The following is a 20,424-nucleotide window of genomic DNA, read 5'->3' as shown; positions in this document are numbered from 1 at the left end:
AGTTTGTTATTTTACAATAGCACCGGAGCGTGTTATTGCCTCTCTGGCAGAGTTTGAAGAAGAATCTACCAGAGTTTTTACTATGATTTTAACCGGAGTAGTTAAGATCATATTGCTGTTTCTCGGCCATCTGAGGGAGGTAAAAGCTTCAGATCAGGGGACAGCGGGCAGATAAATCTGCATTGAGGTATGTAGCAGTTTTTATTTTCTGAATGGAATTGATGAGAAAATCCTGCCATACCGTTATAATGACATGTATGTATACTCTACACTTTAGTATTCTGGGGATGGTATTTCACCGGAATTACTCTGTTAAAAGTACATTAAACCTTTTAATAGGTATTTATTATGTTAAACGTTTTTGCTGGAATGTAGAATCGTTTGCATTTTTCTGAGGTACTGAGTGAATAAATATTTGGGCATTATTTTTCCACTTGGCAGTTGCTTGTTTTAATTGTGACAGTTTCGTTTCTCTCTCACTGCTGTGTGTGAGGGGGAGGGGCCGTTGTTGGCGCTCTTTGCTACGCATCAAAAATTTCCAGTCAGTTACTTTTGTATTTCCTGCATGATCCGGTTCATCTCTAACAGAACTCAGGGGTCTTCAAACTTCTTTGGAGGGAGGTAGATTCTCTCAGCAGAGCTGTGAGACTTATATATTGACTGTGATTAAAAACATTGCTCTGTAATTTTTATGTTTCAAATTTAATTATTGTTACTTTACTAATGGGAACAAACCTTTGCTAAAAGTTGTGTTGTTTTTAAGGATTGATGCTATAACTGTTTTTCAGTTCATTATTTCAACTGTCATTTAATCGTTTAGTGCTTCTTTGAGGCACAGTACGTTTTTGTTGAATAAGATTGTAACCAAGTTGCAAGTTTATTGCTAGTGTGTTAAACATGTCTGATTCAGAGGAAGATATCTGTGTCATTTGTTCCAATGCCAAGGTGGAGCCCAATAGAAATTTATGTACTAACTGTATTGATGCTACTTTAAATAAAAGCCAATCTGTACAAATTGAACAAATTTCGCCAAACAGCGAGGGGAGAGTTATGCCGACTAACTCGCCTCACGTGTCAGTACCTGCATCTCCCGCCCGGGAGGTGCGTGATATTATGGCGCCTAGTACATCTGGGCGGCCATTACAGATAACATTACAAGATATGGCTACTGTTATGACTGAAGTTTTGGCTAAATTACCAGAACTAAGAGGCAAGCGTGATCACTCTGGGGTGAGAACAGAGTGCGCTGATAATACTAGGGCCATGTCTGATACTGCGTCACAGCTTGCAGAGCATGAGGACGGAGAGCTTCATTCTGTGGGTGATGGTTCTGATCCAAACAGATTGGATTCAGATATTTCAAATTTTAAATTTAAATTGGAGAACCTCCGTGTATTACTAGGGGAGGTTTTAGCGGCTCTTAATGATTGTAACACTGTTGCAATTCCAGAGAAATTGTGTAGGTTGGATAAATACTTTGCGGTACCGGCGAGTACTGACGTTTTTCCTATACCTAAGAGACTAACTGAAATTGTTACTAAGGAGTGGGATAGACCCGGTGTGCCGTTCTCACCCCCTCCGATATTTAGAAAAATGTTTCCAATAGACGCCACCACACGGGACTTATGGCAAACGGTCCCTAAGGTGGAGGGAGCAGTTTCTACTTTAGCTAAGCGTACCACTATCCCGGTGGAGGATAGCTGTGCTTTTTCAGATCCAATGGATAAAAAATTAGAGGGTTACCTTAAGAAAATGTTTGTTCAACAAGGTTTTATATTGCAACCCCTTGCATGCATCGCGCCGATTACGGCTGCGGCAGCATTTTGGATTGAGTCTCTGGAAGAGAACCTTAATTCAGCTACGCTGGACGACATTACGGACAGGCTTAGAGTCCTTAAACTAGCTAATTCATTCATTTCGGAGGCCGTAGTACATTTAACCAAACTTACTGCTAAGAACTCAGGATTCGCCATTCAGGCACGTAGGGCGCTGTGGCTAAAATCCTGGTCAGCTGATGTAACTTCTAAGTCCAAATTACTTAATATACCTTTCAAGGGGCAAACTTTATTTGGGCCCGGTTTGAAAGAAATTATCGCTGACATTACAGGAGGTAAGGGCCACGCCCTGCCTCAAGACAAAGCCAAAGCTAAGGCTAGACAGTCTAATTTTCGTCCCTTTCGGAATTTCAAAGCAGGAGCAGCATCAACTTCCACTGCACCAAAACAGGAAGGAGCTGTTGCTCGTTACAGACAAGGCTGGAAACCTAACCAGTCCTGGAACAAGGGCAAGCAGGCCAGGAAACCTGCTGCTGCCCCAAAGACAGCATGAACCGAGGGCCCCCGATCCGGGACCGGATCTAGTGGGGGGCAGACTCTCTCTCTTCGCCCAGGCTTGGGCAAGAGATGTTCAGGATCCCTGGGCGCTAGAGATCATATCTCAGGGATACCTTCTAGACTTCAAATTCTCTCCCCCAAGAGGGAGATTTCATCTGTCAAGGTTGTCAACAAACCAGATAAAGAAAGAAGCGTTTCTACGCTGTGTACAAGATCTGTTATTAATGGGAGTGATCCATCCGGTTCCGCGGTCGGAACAAGGACAAGGGTTTTACTCAAACCTGTTTGTGGTTCCCAAAAAAGAGGGAACTTTCAGGCCAATCTTGGATTTAAAGATCCTAAACAAATTCCTAAGAGTTCCATCGTTCAAAATGGAAACTATTCGGACAATCTTACCCATGATCCAAAAGGGTCAGTACATGACCACAGTGGATTTAAAGGATGCTTACCTTCACATACCGATTCACAAAGATCATTACCGGTATCTAAGGTTTGCCTTCTTAGACAGGCATTACCAGTTTGTAGCTCTTCCATTCGGATTGGCTACGGCTCCAAGAATCTTCACAAAGGTTCTGGGTGCCCTTCTGGCGGTACTAAGACCGCGAGGAATTTCGGTAGCTCCGTACCTAGACGACATTCTGATACAAGCTTCAAGCTTTCAAACTGCCAAGTCTCATACAGAGTTAGTTCTGGCATTTCTAAGGTCGCATGGATGGAAAGTGAACGAAAAGAAGAGTTCTCTTTTTCCTCTCACAAGAGTTCCATTTTTAGGGACTCTTATAGATTCTGTGGAAATGAAGATTTATCTGACAGACGACAGATTAACAAAGCTTCTAAATGCATGCCGTGTCCTTCATTCCATTCAACTCCCGTCAGTAGCTCAATGCATGGAGGTGATCGGCTTAATGGTAGCAGCAATGGACATAGTTCCCTTTGCACGTCTACATCTCAGACCGCTGCAATTGTGCATGCTAAGTCAGTGGAATGGGGATTACTCAGACTTGTGCCCTACTCTGAGTTTGGATCAAGAGACCAGAAACTCTCTTCTATGGTGGCTTTCTCGGCCACATCTGTCCAGGGGGATGCCATTCAGCAGGCCGGACTGGACAATTGTAACAACAGACGCCAGCCTACTAGGTTGGGGCGCTGTCTGGAATTCTCTGAAGGCTCAGGGACAATGGAGTCAGGAGGAAAGTCTCCTACCAATAAACATTCTGGAATTGAGAGCAGTTCTCAATGCCCTTCTGACTTGGCCCCGGTTAAAAACTCGGGGGTTCATCAGGTTTCAGTCGGACAACATCACGACTGTAGCGTACATCAACCATCAAGGAGGGACAAGAAGCTCCCTAGCAATGATGGAAGTATCAGAGATAATTCGCTGGGCAGAGTCTCACTCTTGCCACCTGTCAGCAATCCACATCCCGGGAGTGGAGAACTGGGAGGCGGATTTCTTGAGTCGCCAGACTTTTCATCCGGGGGAGTGGGAACTTCATCCGGAGGTCTTTGCCCAAATACTTCGACGTTGGGGCAAACCAGAGATAGATCTCATGGCGTCTCGCCAGAACGCCAAACTTCCTCGCTACGGATCCAGATCCAGGGATCCGGGAGCGGTTCTGATAGATGCTTTGACAGCACCTTGGAACTTCGGGATGGCTTATGTGTTTCCACCCTTCCCGCTGCTTCCTCGATTGATTGCCAAAATCAAACAGGAGAGAGCATCAGTGATTCTAATAGCGCCTGCATGGCCACGCAGGACTTGGTATGCAGATCTAGTGGACATGTCATCCTGTCCGCCTTGGTCTCTACCTCTAAGACAGGACCTTCTGATACAGGGTCCATTCAGACATCAAAATCTAACTTCTCTGAAGCTGACTGCTTGGAAATTGAACGCTTGATTTTATCAAAACGTGGTTTTTCTGAGTCGGTTATTGATACCCTGATACAGGCTAGGAAGCCTGTTACCAGAAGGATTTACCATAAGATATGGCGTAAATACCTATACTGGTGTGAATCCAAAGATTACTCCTGGAGTAAGGTTAGGATTCCTAGGATATTGTCCTTTCTACAAGAAGGTTTAGAAAAGGGTTTATCGGCTAGCTCATTAAAGGGACAGATCTCAGCTCTGTCCATCTTGTTACACAGGCGTCTGTCAGAAAATCCAGACGTCCAGGCCTTTTGTCAGGCTTTAGCTAGGATCAAGCCTGTGTTTAAAACTGTTGCTCCGCCATGGAGTTTAAACTTAGTTCTTAACGTTTTACAGGGTGTTCCGTTTGAACCCCTTCATTCCATTGATATAAAATTGTTATCTTGGAAAGTTCTGTTTTTAATGGCTATTTCCTCGGCTCGAAGAGTCTCTGAGTTATCAGCCTTACATTGTGATTCTCCTTATCTGATCTTTCACTCAGACAAGGTAGTTCTGCGTACTAAACCTGGGTTTTTACCTAAGGTAGTCACTAACAGGAATATCAATCAAGAGATTGTTGTTCCATCCTTGTGTCCAAATCCTTCTTCAAAGAAGGAACGTCTTCTACACAATCTGGATGTAGTTCGTGCCCTCAAGTTCTACTTGCAGGCAACTAAGGATTTTCGACAAACGTCTTCCCTGTTTGTCGTGTACTCTGGTCAGAGGAGAGGTCATAAGGCTTCGGCTACCTCTCTTTCCTTCTGGCTTCGTAGCATAATTCGTTTAGCCTATGAGACTGCTGGACAGCAGCCTCCTGAAAGAATTACAGCTCACTCTACTAGAGTTGTGGCTTCCACTTGGGCCTTTAAGAATGAGGCCTCTGTTGAACAGATTTGCAAGGCTGCAACTTGGTCTTCGCTTCATACTTTTTCCAAATTTTACAAATTTGACACTTTTGCTTCTTCGGAGGCTATTTTTGGGAGAAAGGTTCTTCAGGCAGTGGTTCCTTCTGTATAATGAGCCTGCCTATCCCTCCCGTCATCCGTGTACTTTTGCTTTGGTATTGGTATCCCAGAAGTAATGATGACCCGTGGACTGATCACACATAACAGAAGAAAACATAATTTATGCTTACCTGATAAATTCCTTTCTTCTGTTGTGTGATCAGTCCACGGCCCGCCCTGTTTTTTAAGGCAGGTAAATATTTTTTAAATTATACTCCAGTCACCACTTCACCCTTGGGTTCTCCTTTCTCGTTGGTCTTTGGTCGAATGACTGGAGGTGACGTAGAGGGGAGGAGCTATATAGCAACTCTGCTGGGTGAATCCTCTTGCACTTCCTGTAGGGGAGCAGATAATATCCCAGAAGTAATGATGACCCGTGGACTGATCACACAACAGAAGAAAGGAATTTATCAGGTAAGCATAAATTATGTTTTTACAGGCAAGTTTGTATTTATTTTACCTAGGTAGAATAGTTATTAAATAGTTATTAACTATTTATTACTACCTAGCTAAAATAAATACATATTTACCTGTAAAATAAAACCTAACCTAAGTTACACTAACACCTAACATTACATTACAATTAAATAAATTACCTAAATTAAATACAATTAAATAAATTAAATACAATTACCTAAATTACAAAAACAAACCCTAAATTACACAAAATAAAAAAACAAATTACAAGATATTTAAACTAATTACACCTAATCTAATAGCCCTATCAAAATAAAAAAAGCCCCCCCAAACCCTAGCCTAAGCTACCAATAGCCCTTAAAAGGGCCTTTTGCAGGGCATTGCCCCAAAGAAATCAGCTCTTTTACCTGTAAAAAAAAAAAAAATACAAACAACCCCCAACAGTAAAACCCACACAAGCAACCCCCCAAATAAAACCCTAACTAAAAACCTAAGCTCCCCATTGTCCTGAAAAGGGCATTTGGATGGGCATTGCCCTTAAAAGGGCATTTAGCACCCTAACCTAAAAATAAAACCCACCCAATAAACCCTTAAAAAAACCTAACACTAACCCCTGAAGATCCACTTACAGTTTTGAAGACCGGACAGCCATCTTCTACATCTTAAACTCTTTTGAGGGAGACTGTCCTGATGTTTTCTGGAGTAATCTTCTGGTATATTATACCAGAGTTTTTCTTTAGATTTAGGTTGTTTTTTATGTATTTCTCTGTCCAGATGATACCATACTTCCTCTATAATATTCCAGTCTAGACTCTGTGGACGCCAGTCCATGACTGTCAGTGTTGTATCAGCAGTTTTTCTCTCCAAATTTGATTTTACTGCATTAGCAGTGTGTTTGGGATCATGCTGAAAAATAAAATCATTCCCAATCAGGCGCTTTCCAGAAGGAACGACATGATGAATTAAAACATGTCTGTACTTTTCAGCGTTCATGATGCCATCAATTCGGACAATATCGCCAACACCACTGGCAGAAATGCAGCCCCAAACTAGGACAGACCGTCCACCATGTTTCACTAAAGGCCACAAGCATTCATTCTTCCATCTCTCTCCAACTCTTCTCACATATTGCCAACAATTGGACCCAAAAAATTTAATCTTGGATTTGTCACTCCATAATACTGTTTTCCACTGATCTTTGTTGACTTTAGCATGTCTTAGCGTTTTCACCCTGCCCCCCTTCCGAAAAAGTAGTTTCTTGGCTGCTACCCTTACATAAAGACCATTCCTGATCAAACTTCTTTGGTCTGTAGAAGGGTCAACTTGGCATCCAGATGAAGCTGCCAGATGCTGAACCAGGTCCTTGCTGGACTTCTTCCTGTCACTCAAACTCTGAGAAACGTCTCATCAGATTTTTTTTTTTTTGGCTTCCAGTCCTTTTTTTGTCGACCTCTCCCGATTCTTCAATTTTCTTTATAACAGCTTGAATACCACACCTTCAGTATCCAGTTTGTTTGCTGATTTCCCTTTAAGAGTAGCCTTGCTAATGCAAAAGTATAATTTTATGTCTGCCAAATCCTGTGATCTTTGGCATTTTGAATGGAATGATGTGATTGAAAGTTGGTCTTATTGGCAAGCTTCCAATTAATTAAACTCATACTACATATGTATGTAATGCTCAAGCATTTCTTGCACACACCTGGTGTAATAGGCCTTTTTCACAGAAGTCATTTTGACATGAAATAGTAGTACAAATACAGGTGTTAGCAATGACATTAATTAGGGTTCTATTCTATTTAGGTTTACGAGAGCCAGGTTCCTGCTATTGCTAAAGTGTAAGGGGAGGTCACACTAAATACTTTCTAATTACTAGTGGGATAGTCACTCCTGGCCAGCAGGAGGCAAAGAGCATCCCAGCAGAGCTGTTAAGTATCACTTCCCTTAGCCATAACCCCCAGGCTTTCTCTTTGCCTTGATCTCTTTGCCTTGCAAGCAAGGGTTGGGACTATGCTGTGTCCATGACAATCTTTTTAGTAAGAGTAATAAGGGCTATTAGCAGTTAAAAGACGGTGAGGTGGTATTTGCTTAAACATCTAACATTATTGCTACCCCTATTATAGAAAGACAGAGCTGGTTACTTGGTAGAAATGGTGAAGCTGCCACACCTCAGAAAACAGCTCCTGTCTGACAGAAAAGGATCCACAGGTAAGTGCTTTCCTTTCCAGGTTTGAAGGTACCGGCACGATAGGGGTTAAATTATTGTGGAAAGTATTTGAATCTGTTTTAGGGGCACTGCTTTTATGTGAAAAGAGGCATCTTTTTTATTGGGACTCAGAGATGTAGAGTGTATGAAGTGTTTGACAGGTGTTTGTTTTACTTGTTGCAATAGCTTTTTCAGTTCAGCTTATTGACCCAATCACTTTTGCTGTGCTGCTGTTGGTTTTCACACCGTTTTTGTTTATTGCGGTCACGTGACCGCTCCTCGGCACTTCCGGTTTTCGGCTTCTCAGTTCATATCGGAGTTTGCCGCGGTGAGTGTGGATGCTGCCGTTTTCTTTATCTACAGTGGCAAATGGATTTGGGCTGTTCCGGTAACAAGGAGCTGTATTTTGCTACTGGGTGTGTCCGGTTTTCTGTGCTAGAGGGATAGCAACTTCTGGAGTGGTAAGACCCCAGCAGAGCTGAGGGTTTTAGGTGCTTTTTATGTTTTATTGCTTCATATAAATAAACTTAATTTGGCATTTAATTTTTTTTTATTAATTGTAAGGGACTGATACCCAAGTATGGACACTAATACTGAAGTTGATTCATTTGAAAAATGCTTATTGTGTTTGGAAGCTAAGAAAATTCCTCCTGTACAGTTTTGCTCTTCATGTCTAAATAAAACTTTAAAGTTTAAAGATAAGATGTCTCTACCTGAGCCTCCTGTCTCTCAGGATAGTTTTATCCTAGCTACCCTCAGCTTTCCCCTCAAGCTTCACATGCAGTGCCCTGTGGTTCCTCTCAACCTCCTGGGGGGGGGGTTTACCTGGGGATTTCACTGCGCAGATTACTTCTGCTGTTTCTGCAGCTTTATCAGCTTTACCAAAGGTTTCTGGTAAGCGTAAGAGGAAATCTAAACATATTGATTTTAGTAAGGCTGACTTCACTAAGGCTGTGTTAGTCAGTTTGCCTCAATTATCTGATGAGGATGATTCTTCAGTGGCTTCTGAGGGGGAATCGTCAGATTTTGATACTGTAGTGACCAATTCTGCAGATTGAGAGGAGATTAATTTCAGATTTAAGTTAGAACACCTTCAAGTTCTTTTGAAGGAGGTTCTTGCTACTTTGGAAGAATCCCACGCATCTGTTGTGGAGAATCCAAAGAGGTCTAGTAAGCTTAATAGGGTATATGATGTACCCTCATCTGTGGAAGTATTTCCATTTCCAGACTGTTTGGCAGATATTATAACTCAGGAATGGGATAAACCAGGGAATTTTTCTTTCCCCGTCCCCTGTTTTTAAAAAGATGTTTCCTGTTGCTAATGCTATTCATTATTCGTGGTGCACCGTGCCCAAGGTAGAGGGAGCTATCTCTACTCTGGCTAAGAGAACTACTTTTCCTATTGAAGATAGTTGTTCTTTTAAGGATCCCATGGATAAGAAGCTTGAGGCTTTTTTGAAGAAGATGTACATTCATCAGGGATTACAGTGTTTCTAGTAACCTGTTGCTAGTATTGCTACAGTTGGGGGGCAGCATCTTATTGGTGCAATGATTTGTCTAATCTTATCCTAAAAGAGACTACTATAGAGGAGATCCAAGTATCAAGGCCCTCAAGCTAGCCAATACCTTTATTTGTGATGCCAACATGCAAGTTCTTAGGTTGGGTGCTAAGATTTCTGTTTTTTTTCTGTTTTAGCTCGCATAGCTCTCTGGTTAAAATCTTAGTCTGCAGATGTTACATCCAAGTCAAAGCTTTTATCTCTGCCTTATAAGGGTAAAGCCTTGTTTGGACCAGGTCTGGCAGAATTTATTGCTGACATTACAGGTGGAAAGGGTTCGTTCCTACCTCAGGATAAAAAGAATAGACCTAAGGGTCGCCAGAGTTCTAATTTCCGTTCCTTTCATAACTTTAAGGGACAGAAGTCTTCCTTTTTCCATGTCGGATCAATCCAAGACTTCTTGGAGGTCCAGTCAGCCTTGGAATAGAGGGAAGCAAGCTAAGAAGCTGTTGATTCTAAATCAACATGAAGGGGCCGCCCCCAATCCTGTAGTGGATCAAGTGGGGGGGCAGGCTTTCTCATTTTAAGCAGGCTTGGATACACGATGTTCCAGATCCTTGGGCCATAGATATAGTATCCCACGGTTACAGAATAGGATTCAAATCTTGTCCTCCCAGGGGCAGGTTCCACCTGTCAAGGTTATCTACTGTGTCAAGGACCTACCATCCCTGGGAGTGACTGTTCCAGTTCCTCTAGAGGAACAGGGCCTATGATTCTATACAAATCTATTTGTAGTTCACAAGAAGGAGGGCACTTTTGGTCCCATTCTGGACCTAAAGTGTCTCAGTCAATTCCTCAGGGTTCCGTCCTTCAAGATGGAGACATCCGTTCTATTCTTCCTCTGGTCCAAAAGGGTCAGTTCGTGACGACCATAGATCTGAATTACGCATATCATTATGTTCCTATTCACAGGGATCATTATCAGTATCTTAGTTTTGCATTCCAGGACAAACATTTCCAGTTTGTTGCCCTTCCTTTTTGGCCTTGCTACAGCTCCCAGGGTTTTTACAGAAGTTCTGGGGGCTCTTCTGGCAGTGGTGAGGTCCCATGGTATTGCTGTGGCACCTTATGTACACAACATTCTAGTTCAAGTGCCATCTTTTCATCTAGCAATATCTCATACCGAGATGTTGTCTATTCTACGTTCCCACAGGTGGAAAGTGAATCTGGGAAAGAGTTCTCTTGTTCCAGATACAAGGGTGTGTTTCTTGGGAACAAACATATATTCCCTGTCCATGAAGATTTTTTTTGACAGACGTCAGAAAATCCAAACTTCATGTTTCTTGCCTGTCTCTCCAGTCTGCTATTTGTCCATCTGTGGCTCAATGCATGGAGGTGATTGGACTGATGGTTGCCTCCATGGACATTATTCCTTTTGCTCAGCTCCATCTGAGACCTGTGCAGCTATGCATGCTCAGTCAATGGAACGGGGACCATTCAGATCTATCACAGAAGATACATTTGGATTCCCCAACAAGAGTCTCTCTCATGGTGGGTTTGACAGGACCATCTGTCTCGGGGCACATGCTTCCTGAGGCCTTCCTGGGTGATTTTGACCACGGGCGCCAACCTGTTAGGCTGGGGAGCAGTTTGGGGTTTCTTAAAGGCACAGGGTCTGTGGACTCCAGAGGAGTCTTCTCTTCCAATAAACATCTTGGAGTTGAGAGCAATTTTTTATGCTTTAATAGCTTGGCCTCAACTAGCTTTGGTCCGATTTATCAGATTTCAGTCGAACAACACCACCTCGGTGGCGTACATCAATCACCAGGGAGGAACTCTGAGTTCCTTGGCAATGAAGGAGGTGTCTCGCATTCTCCAGTGGGCGGAGTCTCACGATTGCCATCTCTCTGCCATCCACATACCAGGGGTGGACAACTGGGAGGCGGATCTTCTAAGCAGGCAGACTTTTCATCCTGGAGAAGGGGCTCTCCACCCAGAGGTTTTCACAATGATAACGCTCAGGTGGGGGGTTCCGGAGTTGGATCTGATGGCGTCTCGTTACAACGCCAAGCTTCCAAAGTACAGTTCAAGGTCAAGAGATCTTAAAGCCGTTCTGGTAGATGCTCTAGCGGTTCCTTGGAGCTTCAATCTAGCATACCTGTTTCCTCCATTTGCGTTGCTTCCACGAGTAATTGTTTGCATCAAACAGGAGAGAGAGCTTCTGTGATTTTAATAGCTCCTGCATGGCCTCGCAGGATCTGGTTTGCGGATCTGGTGGTGATGTCATCTCTTCCGCCGTGGAGGTTACCTTTCAGGAAAGACCTTCTACTTCAGGGTCCCTTCATCCAAATCTGATTTCTCTGAAGCTGACTGCTTGGAGATTGAACATCTAAGTTTGGTTAGACGTGGCTTCTCTGAGAAAGTCATAGATACTATGCTTCCGGCTCGTAAACTGGTTACTCGCAGAATTTACCATAGGGTATGGTGTAAATACCTTCTTTGGTGTGATTAAAAAGGTTTTTCTTGGAACAAAGTAAGGGTTCCCCGAATTTTGGCTTTTCTTCAGGAGGGCCTGGAGATGGGTTTGTCAGTCAGTACTTTGAAGGGTCAGATTTCTGCGCTGTCTATTCTTCGGCATAAACGTCTGGCAGTTCTGCCAGATGTTCAGTCTTTTGTTCAGGCCTTGGTCAGAATCAGGCCTCCATTTGAGCCGATGCATTCTGTTAATATTAAATTACTATCTTGGAAGGTTTTGTTTCTTCTTGCTATTTCTTCTGCTCACAGAGTTTCCAAACTTTCGGCTCTGCAGTGTGATTCCCCTTACCTTATTTTTCATGCTAATAAGGCGGTCCTTCGTACTAAGCTGGGGTTTCTCCCTAAGGTAGTATCGGATCGCAATATTAATCAGGAAATTGTTGTTCCTCCTTTTTGTCCTAACCCTTCTTCCCAGAAGGAACGTCTTTTGCATAACTTGGATGTTGTGCGTGCTCTTAAATTTTACCTTCAAGCAACTAAAGATTTTCTGCAGACTTCTGCCCTGTTTGTTGTTTTCTTTGGTAAGCTTAGGGGTCAGAAGGCCACTTTTACCAATCTTTCTTTCTGGTTAAGAAGTGTTATCCGTTTAGCTTATGAGACAGCTGGACAGCAGCCTCCTGAGAGAATTATGGCTCATTCCACTAGAGCTGTTTCATCTTCATGGGCTTTCAAAAATGAAGCTTCTGTGGAGCAAATCTGTAAAGCGGCCACTTGGTCCTCTATACATACTTTTTCCAAAATCTAAAAATTTGATGCTTTTGCCTCCACTGAGGCTTCTTTTGGGAAAAAGGTTCTTCAAGCGGTGGTCCCTCCCTATTCATTTTGTGTCCTCTAGCTTGGGTATTGGTTCACACTAGGAATGTTTTGTTGACTCTCCATGCCATAGGAAAGAAAACAAAATGTATGCTTACCTGATAAATTAATTTATTTCTGGGCATGGAGAGTCCACGACACACCCTTATTCAAATTAAGACGGCAGTTTGTTGGTCTAGTCCTAGGGTACCTCTATACCATTGTGTTATCATCTTTTTCCGTTTCCCTTCGGCCGAATGACTGGGGTTATGGGTAAGGGAAGTGATACTTAACAGCTCTGCTGGGGTGCTCTTTGCCTCCTCCTGCTGGCCAGGAGTGAATATCCCACTAGTAATTGGAATGTTTTGTGGACTCTCCATGCCTGGAAAGAACTAGATTTATCATGTAAGCATACATTTTTTTCTTTTTTTTTTCTGTTTTTTAATACTATACAAAAAAGAAAAATATATATAGAGCACAAAGTGCGATACTGCATATCCCAAAATTAGCATTTAGACTGTACCATCATAGAACGATATCATATAAATACGTTATTAATCTGGTATGTTACAACAGCTCTTTCAAAAGTATCCTTTAAGATTGATACACAAGTTACTTGATATTATGATAGGAAGTTCGTAAGTCCCATATAATGAGCGTATTACAATTGCAGCTCCTCTGGAAAAAGTCCCATCACAGACTGTTCAAAAGATAACTATAAAAACGAGAAGACAGAGAAGCGCAACACGTGTTGCGGTTCTCTGTCTTCTAGTTTTTATGTTTTTTAATACTACATACAAATATCCTGTGGTGTTTTGTTTTTTTTTTTTTGTTTTTTTTTTTGTTTTTGTTTTGTAGTCTAATAAAGAGACTGAGAAATAATTCTATATGGTCATTATACCATTGATAAAAAAAAATCTAATGGTGGCCTAAGACACTTGCACAGTACTGTGAGTGTGTGTATGTATGTATTGTGTGTGTGTGTGTATGTATGTATGCGTGTGTTCATTCCACTACTTTGCGCATATCGGGGCTACAGTTTTGGTATAAATACAGCAGAACAACCTTCCTACTATCAGTTAAGCGTACAAACCGCAGAGAGAATGGGTAAGAGCATTTATCTAATGGACTTTGAATGTGGCATGATAGTAGGCGTAAGACATGCTGGACAAAGCGTATCTGAAACGGCAGCAGTCCTGAACTTTTCACATACCACAGTTTCTATGGTCTATCGAGAATGGTGCAATGAACAAAAAACATCCAGTCAGTGGCAGACCTGTGGAATAAAACTTGCTAATTTATGAGAGAGGTCAGAGGAGGATGGCTAGACTTGTACAAGCAAACAGACAGGCCACAATTTCATGAATCACATCAGAATTTAACCTTGGTGCGTAGAAAAACATATTGCAACGCACCATTAGGCGCACCTTGTCGCTGATGGACTACAACAGACGGCAGCCACATTGGGTGCTGTTGTTATCAGAGAACAAGAGAGCATGCCTTATGTAGGCACTTCAATACCAGCACTGGAGCATCGAAGACTAGAAAAGGGTTGCTTGGTCTGACGTATCGAAGTTCCTAAAGTGTGATGTTGATGGCAGGCTCTGAATTTTGCGAAAACAGCATGCATCCGTGGATGCGTTATGTCTGATGAAAACTGTGCAAGGTGGTTGGGGCGTGTTATGGTGTGGGAAATGTTTGTTGAGCCCTTAGATAGATATAGATAGTTGTGTGTGTATAGATTGATAGATACATATTCTAGAAGAGTAAGAAATTGCAGTGGGTGAGTTAAAAATGTGGCACATACACACAGTGTCTGGGATAAACTTTTATGTGATAAGTCTCAGGAATGTCCCTTTTAAATGTATCTTTAAACCATATAGGGATTCCATTCATTTATAAACTCACTTCTTCTCGCTTGAAAACCCTGCCTCTATACTTATATATTGATGTCATATATCTCAATATTCAGTCTGCAGGTTACAGTTTAATTCCCATAATATTTATGTATCTTAGAATTTTCCACTATACCTGAGGAGTACCTGTACCAAAATGTACTCTCTTTTCTCCTACATTGGTGTATCCGGTCCATGGCTTCATCCTTACTTGTGGGATATTCTCAATCCCTACAGGAAGTGGCAAAGAGAGCACACAGCAAAGCTGTCCATATAGCTCCCCTCAGGCTCCGCCCCCCCAGTCATTCTCTTTGCCGCTCTAAGTAGTAGCATCTCCCCGGGGGTGGTAAAGAGTATGTGGTGTTAGTTGTAGTTTTTTATTTCTTCTATCAAGAGTTTGTTATTTTAAAATAGTGCCGGCTTGTACTATTTACTCTGCAGCAGAAAGTGAAGAAGATTTCTGCTAAGAGGACTATGATTTTAGCACCAGTAACTAAAATCCATTGCTGTTCCCACGCAGGACTGTTGAAACCAGATAACATCAGTTGGGGGGAACAGTTTGCAGGCTTAACTGCTTCAGGTATGATCAGTCATTTTTCTAACAAGACCCAGTAATGCTAGAAGACTGTCAAAAATTCCCTCTGGGATAGGTAAGCCATTGTTATTAGATTCAGCAATAAAAGGATGGCTTATTTTAATGGCTTATGCTGGTTGACACTATTGTGGGCTAATCGATTGCTTTTTAGCAAGTTTTCAACTTAAATAGGTGTTTTTTTTTATCAACTTAAAACACTTTTGGGGATTAATTTGCGCCTGGCACTTATTTGGACACCTAATCTAGTCAGAAAGGCCCCTCAACTCTGGTATGCAGAGGAAGGAAGCCTCATTTTCGCGCCTCAATTGCGCACTTGTTTTGACTAGCCAGTTCATTCAGCTTCACGTGGGGAGTCCGGAGGCATCAGAAAGGGCTCCAGGGAGGCTTATATTCTTACCAAAATAACCCTAAGGAAGGTAAAAGCCACAGGGCAAGCTGTGTCAGAGTACTGTAGTGTGTTAACCGGTTAACTGCTGTTATTAGCTCCGGTTTGGGCATTAAGGGGTTAATTGGTCTGAAAATTTGTGTGCAACCTTTTCAAACGATCCAGGGGGGTCAATACATGACTACCGTGGACTTAAAGGATGCGTACCTGCATATTCCTATCCACAAAGATCACCATCAGTTCCTGAGGTTCGCCTTTCTGTACAAACATTACCAGTTCGTGGCTCTTCCGTTCGGATTAGCCACTGCTCCCAGAATTTTCACAAAGGTGCTAGGGTCCCTTCTAGCGGTGCTAAGGCCGAGGGGCATTGCAGTAGCACCTTACCTAGACGACATTCTAATACAAGCGTCGTCCCTTCCCAAAGCAAGGGCTCATACAGACATTGTTCTAGCCTTTCTCAGATCTCACGGGTGGAAGGTGAACATAGAAAAAAGTTCCCTGTCCCCGTCCTCAAGGGTTCCCTTTCTGTGAACAATAATAGACTCCGTAGAAATGAAGATCTTTTTGACAGAGGTCAGGAAGTTAAAGCTTCTGAACGCTTGTCGAGTTCTTCAATCCATTCCTCAGCCCTCCATAGCTCAATGCATGGAGGTAATAGGACTAATGGTTGCGGCAATGGACGTGGTTCCTTTTGCTCTAATTCATTTAAGACCATTGCAACTGTGCATGCTCAAACAGTGGAATGGGGATTATGCAGACTTGTCTCCCCAGATTCAAATAGACCAGAAAACCAGAGACTCACTCCTCTGGTGGCTGTCTCTAGATCACCTGTCTCAGGGAATGAGTTTCCACAGACTGGAGTGGATCATCGTCACGACCAACGCCAGTCTTTTGGGCTGGGGCGCGGTCTGGGAGTCCCTGAAGGCTCAGGGTCTATGGTCTCGGGAAGAATCTCTTCTCCCGATAAACATATTGGAATTGAGAGCGATATTCAATGCGCTCCAGGCATGGCCTCAACTAGCCGAGACCAGATTCATCAGATTTCAGTCGGACAACATGACGACTGTAGCGTACATCAATCATCAGGGGGGAACGAAGAGTTCCCTGGCGATGAGAGAGGTATCCAAGATCATCAAATGGGCAGAGGATCGCTCCTGCCATCTATCAGCAATTCACATCCCAGGAGTGGACAACTGGGAAGCGGATTATCTGAGTCATCAGACTTTCCATCCGGGGGAGTGGGAACTTCACCCGGAGGTTTTTGCCCTGTTAACTCAACTATGGGGCATTCCGGATCTGGATCTGATGGCGTCACGTCAGAACTCAAAAGTTCCATGTTACGGGTCCAGGTCCAGGGATCCCAAGGCGACACTGGTAGATGCCTTAGCAGCGCCTTGGTCGTTCAATCTAGCTTATGTCTTTCCACCGTTTCCTCTTCTCCCACGGCTAGTAGCCAGGATCAAACAGGAGAAGGCTTCGGTAATTCTGATAGCTCCTGCGTGGCCACGCAGGACCTGGTATGCAGACCTGGTGAATATGTCATCGGTTCCACCATGGAAGCTACATTTGAGGCAGGACCTTCTAATTCAAGGTCCATTCGTGCATCCAAACCTAGTCTCTCTGCAACTGACTGCTTGGAGAGTGAACGCTTGATTCTAGCTAAGCGTGGGTTTTCGGATTCAGTTATAGATACCCTGATTCAGGCTAGAAAGCCTGTCACTAGGAAAATTTACCATAAGATATGGCGGAAATATCTTTGTTGGTGCGAATCCAAGGGTTACTCATGGAGTAAGATTAGGATTCCAAGGATTTTAGTTTTTCTCCAAGAAGGATTGGAGAAAGGTTTGTCAGCTAGTTCCTTAAAAGGACAGATATCAGTCCGTCTGTTTTGTTACACAAACGTCTGGCAGCAATGCCAGATGTTCAGGAGTTTGTGCAGCCTTTAGTCAGAATCAAGCCTTTCTACAGACCTGTGGCTCCTCCATGGAGTCTAAATCTAGTTCTTTCAGTTCTTCAGGGGGTTCCGTTTGAACCTCTACATTCCATAGATATTAAGTTACTATCTTGGAAAGTTTTTGTTTTTGGTTGCTATCTCTTCCGCTAGAAGAGTTTCTGAATTGTCTGCTTTGCAGTGTAATTCACCCTATCTGGTGTTTCATACAGATAAGGTCGTTTTACGTACCAAACCTGGTTTTCTTCCAAAAGTGGTTTCCAATAAGAATATTAACCAGGAAATAGTTGTTCCTTCTCTGTGTCCTAACCCAGCTTCTAACAAGGAACGTCTGTTACACAATCTCGGTGTGGTTCGTGCTTTGAAGTTTTACCTAAAAGCAACTAAAGATTTCAGACAAACATCGTCCTTGTTTGTCGTCTATTCTGGTAAGAGGAGAGGTCAAAAAGCAACTGCTACCTCTCTGTCTTTCTGGCTGAAAAGCATCATCCGGTTGGCTTATGAGACTGCTGGAAGGCACTCTACTAGAGCTGTGGCTTCCACTTGGGCTTTCAAGAATGAGGCTTCTGTTGAACAGATCTGTAAGGCAGCGACTTGGTCTTCACTGCATACATTTGCCAAATTTGACAAATTCGATACTTTTGCTTCTTCGGAGGCTATTTTTGGGAGAAAGGTTTTGCAAGCAGTGGTGCCTTCCGTTTAGGTTACCTGACTTGTTCCCTCCCTTCATCCGTGTCCTAAAGCTTTGGTATTGGTTCCCACAAGTAAGGATGAAGCCGTGGACCGGATACACCAATGTAGGAGAAAACAGAATTTATGTTTACCTGATAAATTTCTTTCTCCTACGGTGTATCCGGTCCACGGCCCACCCTGGCTTTTTAGTCAGGTTTAAATTTATTTTTTATAAACTACAGTCACCACTGCACCCTATGGTTCTCCTTTTTCTCCTAACCGTCGGTCGAATGACTGGGGGGGCGGAGCCTGAGGGGAGCTATATGGACAGCTTTGCTGTGTGCTCTCTTTGCCACTTCCTGTAGGGATTGAGAATATCCCACAAGTAAGGATGAAGCCGTGGACCGGATACACCGTAGGAGAAAGAAATTTATGAGGTAAACATAAATTCTGTTTTTCCATCACACTAAATCTCACTCTTACAGCCTTCAACTGTATTTTGGGAGTATGTTTTATTTATTTATTTTATTTCTGATAACATCACACAGGTATTTTATTTTATTAGGTCACATTGATGCCTTTACATCCAAGCTCTTTATGCTGGAGGAAATCACATCTGAATCACTGAAGGAAAGAATCAGTAACCTCAAGTAAGTCTCATTGCAAATGATTTGGAATGGGTAGTTACACCCTCACCTTCTAAATAACTATGATAAACCATGAAAAAAATTGTATTTCTTTCCAATTTCATGGATAGTCCATAAATCCATTCTAATTACTAGTGGGAATTAAACTCCTGGCCACCAGGAGGAGGCAAAGACTTCCCATAAACCCCATTCATTCTTTGCCTTATACATCGGGAGGATGTGCGACGATGGTGTCTGAAGATATTTAATAATTTAATGGCTACTTTTCCCTGCAAGCAAAGATTGGGGTTATGCTGTGTCCATGTAATCCTCTTTAGTAAGAGTAATGGTGTCTTTTAGCAGTTAGAAGGTAAGCAAGGACTACCTCACTGTCTTCTAACATTTATGCTACCCCTTGATAGAAACCAGGGTTAGTTACTCTGCTTTTCTTTTCCTACAGGTCCCTGTCAGAGGTTGGCTGAATCTGTCATACCTATGGATCTGTTCCTGCCCTGCAGCTGGATCCACAGGTAAGTGCTCTTGCCTTCTAGGTTTGAAGAGCAGGGGTGTCTGCAAATAACATTTATTCAAAAGTTATATAGACAGAAATACGGCAACGTTTCAGGAGGTTATCCCTTAATCATGCCATGCCCCCCCGGTCGCCCTATAGTGGCAAGTACTAATTAAGTGTTTTACCAATATCTCCATATTTCTTGATAAAATACTCCGCCCCTATGTAGAGATCTCTAACTCCTTCATTAAAGATACAGGAGACTTTCTTCTTAAGCTCAGAAATCCCCACTAATAAATTTATTATGTTCAGTCTTGACGTGGAGAGTTTATATACGAATATCACGCACACTAGTGGTATTGATGCAGTATATTCTGTTTTGAAGTCTGATATCAATATAATCATGCTCAAATTGATTTTTTTACGCAATTGTTATCTATTCTACTATACAATAATTATTTTCTGTTTCAGGATGATTATTTTCTCCAGCTCCAGGGGACTTCCATGGGTTCCAACGTCACCCCTAATTATGCGAACATATTTATGAATTTATATAAAAAAAATATATTTTTTCTAATAGTATGTTTATTCGATATGGCGCCACCTGGTGGCGATATATCGATGACATATTTGTAATATGGTTGGGCGACGTTGGAACCCTGGTAGACTTTGTAAATGAGTTAAATTTATCCACCAAACATATAAAATTTAAGTTAGTCTGGAGTGAGGAATACTTGGACTTTCTTGATGTAAGGGTGATCAAAGAAGGTAACTCTTTTAAAACTGATCTTTTCAGAAAAAGCACTGATCGTAATAGTCTATTAAGATTTGATAGTGCTCACCCCTCCTCTCTAATTAGATCTCTTCCCCACAGCCAACTCTTGTGTGTACTAAAGATTGTGGTCATTCTATTAGCCAGCTCAAATTTCAAATTATTGATCATATTGAAATAGCATGTAGAGGTGGGGATAGAGAGCTGCGCTTGAAACAGAGGGGATCCTATTGGATTTATGAATTGGGGTCCCTTGAGCCAAAAGGCTTGAATAAAGATTGGGACTTGTCTGTAATTTTTATAGTCCCTGTCTTAGGCAGTAGAGATATTT

At 42.4% G+C, this 20,424-nt stretch overlaps 1 protein-coding gene across 1 annotated transcript in view; it reads left to right on the top strand.

Moving 5' to 3' along the window:
- ICE2 (interactor of little elongation complex ELL subunit 2) overlaps window positions 1-20,424 on the top strand; it is a 420,662-nt gene that overhangs the window by 254,968 nt on the left and 145,270 nt on the right. The window contains exon 12 of the mRNA XM_053717350.1: window positions 18,750-18,834. Within this exon, the coding sequence (XP_053573325.1) occupies window positions 18,750-18,834 (85 nt within the window). The remainder of the gene's footprint in view (window positions 1-18,749; window positions 18,835-20,424) is intronic.

This window comes from Bombina bombina, chromosome 6 (assembly GCF_027579735.1).
Source record: "Bombina bombina isolate aBomBom1 chromosome 6, aBomBom1.pri, whole genome shotgun sequence".
NCBI classification, from domain to species: domain Eukaryota; kingdom Metazoa; phylum Chordata; class Amphibia; order Anura; family Bombinatoridae; genus Bombina; species Bombina bombina.
Note: the sequence above shows the minus strand (reverse complement) of the source record. Positions and strands in the feature narration are given on the sequence as shown.